We start from the raw sequence: 8,103 nt of genomic DNA on the forward strand, positions 1-8,103 counted from the left end.
GAAAAGATACATGCACCCAGTGATCAAAGTAGCACTATTCACATAGCCAAAATATGGAAGGAACCTAAGTGTCCACTGACAGATGAACAGATAAAGAAGATGTGGTACTTATGGTACTATTTCCAAACTGAACCTTAATACTGATACAGCTTAATAAGGCAAAGATATCCTGACAATGTTGGTATTACTAATATTTTGATATTATTGACAATAATATTTTATATAAGTATTAACACTTTTTAAAAGATGTATATATACACACACATATACACACAATGGAATATTATGGATCCATAAAAAGAATGAAATTCAGCCACTTGCAGCAACTCAGATGGACCTAGAGAATATTATGTTTAGTGAAATAAGTCAGACAGAGAGAGATACAGTATGATATCATTTATACATGGACTCTAAAAAGTAACACAAATGAATGTATATGCAAAACAGCTCACAGATATAGGAAATAGACAAGCAGTGGAGGAAGGGATAATATAGGAGTAGGGGGTTAATAATTACACATTATTATGTACAAAATAAGCTACAAGGATATATTATACAGCACAGGCAATTCTAGTCATATCTTGTAATAACTCTTAATGGATTATAATCTGTAAAAATATTGAATCACTATGCTGTACACCTGAAACTAATATAATATTGTAAATCAATTATACTTCAATAAATTTTAACTAATTAAAACAGATGGTATACTAACCTGGAACTTTACATATAGAAAAAAATTTCCTACCATCAATGAATAAATTTGCCCCCTACAAATGTAAAAACAAAAATGAAAAAAACAGATCTTCCATATATAGAAGCATCCAACTTTGAGCCTCATTTCTCTCACCAGTCCAGTCACAGAGTTATCCAACATGGCCTCTCCTCCAGACCATGTATGTGGCTTGCCAAGAGTTCTTGGAATAGGAGGCAGAGGAATCACCTTCACAAAGGTAATGAGATTGTCCCTTCAAATCTTGCATCCAAGGCCCAGTCTCACTCAACAAAGTAGATGTTCTTATTCATAAAGCCAGAAGCATCCTGGAACATTCATTTACTCAACAATGATGGTCATCGAGTCCTGATTATGTGGCAGTGTTGGAATACAGTGGTAGAGTGAACACATGGTCCACACCAGGTCCCTGGCCTTAACATTCCAGAGAGAGAGAGACAATCACTCAACAAGAGAATTACAAACTCTAAACTGTGCTCTGAAGGAAATTGAAAGGCTGATGAGCTAAAAAGTGGGGGAGGGTGGATCAGGAATGCCTACATTCAATCAGACAGTTAAGGATGACCTCTCTGAAGAAGAGACATGTTAGTCCCAGGAGATGAAAAAGAGCTAGGGTTACAAAGATGTGAAGTAAGAGCGACCCAGACATGGGTAATAGTATGTGCAAAGGCCTTGAGATGGGGCTGTGCTGGCCACACTCGAGGACAAGGAAGGTGTGTCTGGAGTGAGAGAAAGGAAGTGTGGTAGGAAATGAGGCCCCAGAGGCACTGGGAAACCAGACCATGCAGCGCTTTTTTTTTTTCCATTTATTTTTATTAGTTGGAGGCTAATTACTTTACATCATTGCAGTGGTTTTTGTCATACATTGAAATGAATTAGCCATGGATTTACATGTATTCCCCATCCCGGTCCCCCCTCCCATCTCCCTCTCCACCAGATCCCTCTGGGTCTTCCCAGTGCACCAGGCATGCAGCGCTTTTTAGGGCTAATTACAAGAGTATCCTAATTGTGATGGAGATGGACTGACAAGTTTTGAGTAAAAGAGTGACTGACTTAGTACTTTAAAGGCTTTCTCTGATTGCTCTGTTGAGAACAGGCTATCAAAGAGCAAAAGTAAAAGCTGGGACCGACAAGTCCATTCCCTGTGTCTGCATCTCTATTCCTGCCCTGAAAATAGATAGCTAGTGGGAAACAGCTGGATGGCACAGGGAGTTCAGCTGTGATGACTTAGAAGGGTGGGATGGGGGATGGTGGGAGGGAGGTTCAGGAGGGAGGGGGTATATGTATATTTATGGCAGATTCACTTCCTTGTACAGCACAAACTAATACAACATGGTAAAGCAATTATACTCCAATTTTATTTTATTTTATTTTATTTTTATACTCCAATTTTAAAAAAACCAAAAAATTGTTTTTAATATTACTCAGCATTAAAAAGAATTCATTTGAATCAGTTCTAATGAGATGGATGAAACTGGAGCCCATTATACAGAGCGAAATAAGCCAGAAAGATAAAGACCAGTACAGTATACTAACACATATATATGGACTTTAGAAAGATGGTAACGAGAACCCTATATGCAAAACAGAAAAAGAGACTCAGATGTATAGAACAGACTTGTGGACTCTGGGAGAAGGCGAGGGTGGGATGTTTCAAGAGAACAGCATTGAAACATGTATATTATCTAGGGTGAAACAGATCACCAGCCCAGGTTGGGTGCATGAGACAAGTGCTCGGGCCTGGTGCACTGGGAAGACCCAGAGGGATCGGGTGGAGAGGGAGGTGGGAGGGGGGACTGGGATGGGGAATACATGTAAATCCATGGCTAATTCATTTCAATGTATGACAAAAACTACTGTAATGATGTAAAGTAATTAGCCTCCAACTAATAAAAATAAATGGAAAAAAAAAAAAAAGCAGGGAGCCCAGCAGCTATTTCTGCGTTATTCTTTCCCTTCTCTTTCCCCTTTCCCCTCCATTCTGCAGCCATTCGATTCCTGACCTCAGTCTTCACTCCCTTGTTGGCGCTGCTCTCACCCTTTAGGGCTTATGACAGATTTGGTTTCTTCTTCTTGACCCTTGATATTCTCTCCATGGATGTGGTTTTCCTCCATACTCTGGCTTCATCCAGTGATGGCATCTGAATCACCTTCTGCCCGATCTAGGCTTGACCTCACCCTGTCTCCCACGAAGACCCTCACAGTCGGGAAGCTGGAGACTCATCTGAAGTCCGATGGGGAATGAATCTGAATTATACCACTGTTTCAAGAACCGATTTTTTTCCCAGGAAAAAATGATGAATTTCTCACCAATTGAAGGACAACGAAAACTAATTGTTGGATAACCTAAAAGAAACATTGTCTTTTTTTTTTTATATATTGTAGTAGTTTTTGCCATGCATTGACATGAATCAGCCATGGATTTACATTTATTCCCCATCCCGATCCCCTCTCCCACCTCGCTCTCTACCCGATCCCTCTGGGTCTTCCCAGTGCACCAGTCCTGAGCACTTGTCTCATGCATCCAACCTGGGCTGGTGATCTGTTTCACCCTAGATAATATACATATTTGAGGTACCATTACACGCCAGTCAGGATGGCTGCTATCCACAAGTCTACAAGCAATAAATGCTGGAGAGGGTGTGGAGAAAAGGGAACCCTCTTACACTGTTGGTGGGAATGCAAACTAGTACAGCCACTATGGAGAACAGTGTGGAGATTTCTTAAAAAACTGGAAATAGAACTGACATATGACCCAGCAATCCCACTTCTGGGCATACACACCGAGGAAACCAGATCTGAAAGAGACACATGTACCCCAATGTTCATTGCAGCACTGTTTATAATAGCCAGGACATGGAGGCAACCTAGATGCCCATCAGCAGACGAATGGATGAGGAAGCTGTGGTACATATACACCATGGAATATTACTCAGCCATTAAAAAGAATTCATTTGAATCAGTTCTAATGAGATGGATGAAACTGGAGCCCATTATACAGAGTGAAGTAAGCCAGAAAGATAAACACCAATACAGTATACTAATACATATATATGGAATTTAGAAAGATAGTAATGATAACCCTATATGCAAAACAGAAAAAGAGACACAGATGTACAGAACAGACTTTTGGACTCTGTGGGAGAAGGTGAGGGTGGTATGTTTCAAGAGAAACATTGTCTTGATTCATGAATTTGAAGGTTTAAAATCAACACATTTATTGTAATTTTCATTGATTAATGACATTCCTCACAAAACCCATTCTAATCTTCAACTTTTTCTTCCATGACTTCACTAAACACTTCTAGGTCCCTCTATTCCTAGATCCCTCTTTACCCACCACACACACAAAATCCACTTAGAGTTTGTGTCACATGCACCACCACCATACAGGTGTTCAAAGTTTTATAATTTCAAACTGCATTAATTTATTAAATCAACAAATATGTACTGACTGCCTCAGCTGTGTGTCAAGACCTATGCTGGATGCTTTGGATAAAGAAACAAGACAAACATCCTGCCTTTGAGGAAACTGGGAAAAGATAAATCAACATCGTAGCAAGCAGTCAAGGCCAGGCGACAGAGTTGTCACTGTGACTCCTAGATCCAATTTCAAGCTTCATTATAAGAAACAGAGTTTCCCATCAGGCCCTGCACACAGTCAGTGTTTGTTGCTGATGGTGACGATGATTTGGTATTTTTCCAGAAGATTTGCTCTCAAATCTGAGGGCCATTCCAATTAAACCCGAAGTATATTTCATCAAGGAATTGTCACTCATTGGCATGTATGGCCTTTTAGCTAAAGACTGATGTGCTAAATGAGCAATCTTATCTTACTGAATTCACTTAACATGGATGACATTGCAGTCTTCCAAAACGATCTCATTCTTAAGTCTCCAAATTACCAGCTACTGCAGTTCAACTGTCTCAATCATCTATTTGCTGCAGATAGAAACAAAGACAGAATATATCTCTGTTTTGATCACAGTCTAGTCAAGGGTTGGACCTCCTGGATCAGATACATGTTCCTCACCATGAATCAGTGACCAGCTTTTGGCACACCTCAGCTTTCCCATGTGTATTCTATGATTGTTGCTATATATAATAATAGAGATAGGAAGATGATATCATAATGCTCCAGGGAGCTTTAAATAAAGCATTATGCATAAAAGAAAACAGTCTAAAAGTAAAACCAAAGCTTCAGTTTGGTGTGGATTGGCCCCCAAATGGCATTTCAGAGTTTCATTAAGAAATGTCAAAGACAGCAGTAGTCCAAGCTGTTGCCTACTTGAGGCCAGCTCTCCATCCATCACAGGTAATCCTGAGTGAGTGGATTCACTTGCTGAAGCTTCAACTCGTCCTATAGCCATATGAACCAACAGGAAGCCGTTAAGAGGCAACCCAACAATTTGTCAAATACTTTATTTCGATAACCTACTGTCCACGAGATATTGAAAGAGTTCATAAGAATACATTTTCTTACCTGAGAGAAAGATAAAACTCGACACGAGAATGGTTCCATAAAGCTTCTGATATATAATGTGTTCTTTCATTGTTTAAACCTGCAATCAAAAAATCAGAAATAAGCTGAGCTCAGAGTCAGAACAAATGATTTCCAAGCGCATGTGACTGTACTTGTCCTTCACATCCCACACAAGACTTTGCCTATTGCTCAAAGCCAACATTTGTTGTTGCTGTCTAGTCACTCAGTCGTGTCTAACTCTTGTGACCCCATGGACTATAGCCCACTGGGTTCCTCTGTCCATGGGATTTCCCAGGCAAGAATACTGGAGTGGGTTGCCATTTCCTTCTCAAGGATCTTTCCGCCCCAGGAATCGAACCTGCGTCTCCTGCATTGGCGGGAGAGTTCTTTACCACTGGGCCACTAGGGAACCCCAAAACTGACATAGTCAGCCACAATATAGACACTTGTCTGAGTTATGCAGCTTGGCTGCCACCTCATTGAGTGATTTATTTGCATATCCACTTAACACATTTTATTGAGTGCCTACTATGTGTCAACACTGTGTTACACACTGGGAATACAGTGCTGGAAAGATAAGACAGAGATACCTGCTCTCATGGGGCAGATAGCCCAGAGGGGAACTCGGTCATTAAATGTATAATTACAAAAGGTGATGTATTCAACCTTTTGTCTTTAAATCTCAGAAACTGTTTTTTTTTTCCATTGGAGTATAACTGCTCTACAATATTATTTTCTGCTATATAACAAAGTGAATCAACTATGCTGCTAAGTCACGTCAGTCGTGTCCGACTCTGTGCGACCCCATAGACGGCAGCCCACCAGGCTCCCGTCCCTGGGATTCTCCAGGCAAGAATCAACTATATGTATACATATATCTCCTCCCTCTAGAGCCGTCCCCACCCTCCCCAGAGGTGATATATTCAACCTTAATGCACACAACTTCAACCCAACTTGCTGTTTTAGTGATCCTAAACTTTTTGGAGCAAGCATTATGCAAGATCTGATAGACAAAAGTAACTCATCAAATCACTGCTATTTCTAAAAGCACATCTGTTTAGAGAAACCTGACTATCTTCTTACATTGACCCACCTTCTCTCCTTAAATAATCATAACTAAAGCTGCTTATTTGGGAAACATACTGGGAAGTCCCCCTTGCTCCAACCGAAAGCAGTATTAAAACTACAAATCCTATGGAAACTATTACAGAAGCTTGGCAGTAAGGCACTGGTGGGTATTTTCTGATTTTAAATAAAATACACTTCTGAATGTTTACCACTGATTTTAACATTTTTTCTATAGAATACGGCAACATATTGTATTTCTTTCCACTTCTAAGCAGGATTTGGAGTGAATAGACTCACTTTATATTTAAAGTAACAGAAGTCAATTAGGAAACCAAATGAGTCTTAGGCATGCTATAAGCACCAGCCATTAATAAAGCTCTTCATATTTACCAAGAGTGCTACTGCTATTCTCATTAGAATAATAAGGGAATTTGTATGACTTGGATGGATTTTCTAAACTACAAGCTTAGAAGTAAGGGGCTGTCTAAATCTTTTATGACTTGAGAGATGAAATGCAGTTTAAATTTCCCGTGCTGGAAGAGGATCCGACTGAGAATCCATAACTAGCTTTGTGACTATATTGCTTATTGCCGTTCCTTCATTTTCCTGGGCCTCAGTTTCCTTATCTGTAAAAATGGAGATAATAATCTGCCTATTTCCCAGAGCTGCTACAAAAGAGGATCAAATGAGGTGATATTTCAAAGGCAATTTTCAAAGTATAAAGTGCTATAGAAATGGATATGATTGCTATCTATAAAATGGAATTTTCAGCAGCAAACAATCCAATTTATACCTTCCTTGCATTTCCTCTAAACTTTTATAACAATTTCAAGGTATATTTCAGAAACTTACCTCGCACCCCATAAATAAACCATGGAACATTCATACTACAGAATACTATGCAGTCATTAAAAGGAATAAGGTAAATCTCTATGTTTATTAGGCATGAAAGGTGGGTTAGAGGAGGGGGGCTGAGGACTGAGGATTTTTCCTTTGTATACCATACAATTCTGTACTGCTTGATTCTTTCATAATTAGCATACATTACCTATATAATTTTGAAAAGTGAAGGAAAGGAGAAAGAAAAGGAGGGAGGGAGAGAGGAAGGGAGGGGAAACAGGAAGGAAGGGGACAACAGAGATAGGAAGGAAGAATGGGAATGAAAGGGGTTTCCCGTATGCCTCATACCATTCTGTACTGTTTACTTTACAGTGATCCTGCATTACTTTCATAATTTTTTTTAAAAAATGAACGAAAGAAGGAAAGGAAGAAAAGGGCAAGAGAGAAGAGAGGGTAGAAATGAAAGACTTTTATGTCTCATACAATTACATGCAATTTGGTTTTTATGATGAATATCTGTTACTTTTGTAGTTTAAAGAAATTTAAAGGAAGGTGAAAGAGAGAGAAGGAAGGAAGGAAGACACTTACCTGAGGACTAGACTCCCTTAGCCTCCCACCCCTGTGTCACTGCGGAGTCCAGAAGACGAGTTTGCTTTTCCAATGACTAAATCTGGTTTCTGAATCCCTACATTTGATGTGAAATGAGACAAGCAAAAAAAATAAATAAAAAAGCAGGAGGCTCATTATCTGCTGGCCATGCCTCAGTCACCTTCTTCTGTGGATCAGATCAGCCTCTCTGCTCTTAGCTTTATGGGGCTTGTTGATTGGGCACATCCCGTTTTTGTGGCTGGTAGCACGTCATGGGGCTGCTCTCCCAAGCATGAAATCAGCAGGAGTAAAGTTCTCAGGTATATTACACACCTGCAACAACCCATTAATTTGAGGGCTCTTTCCCAGTTTTCAGCCACAATTATCTTCA

The 8,103-nt window shown here is 39.8% G+C and overlaps 1 protein-coding gene across 1 annotated transcript in view; it reads right to left on the minus strand.

Annotated features, from left to right (window-relative positions):
* ADGRG4 (adhesion G protein-coupled receptor G4) overlaps positions 1-7,903 on the minus strand; it is a 99,189-nt gene extending 91,286 nt beyond the window's left edge. The window contains 2 exon segments of the mRNA XM_070463247.1: positions 5,217-5,295; positions 7,713-7,903. Coding sequence (XP_070319348.1) covers positions 5,217-5,286 — 70 coding nt within the window. The 5' untranslated portion in view covers positions 5,287-5,295; positions 7,713-7,903.
* Between the last annotated feature and the right edge of the window lie 200 nt (positions 7,904-8,103).

This window comes from Odocoileus virginianus, unplaced genomic scaffold (genome assembly GCF_023699985.2).
Source record: "Odocoileus virginianus isolate 20LAN1187 ecotype Illinois unplaced genomic scaffold, Ovbor_1.2 Unplaced_Contig_1, whole genome shotgun sequence".
Taxonomy (NCBI): Eukaryota; Metazoa; Chordata; class Mammalia; order Artiodactyla; family Cervidae; genus Odocoileus; species Odocoileus virginianus.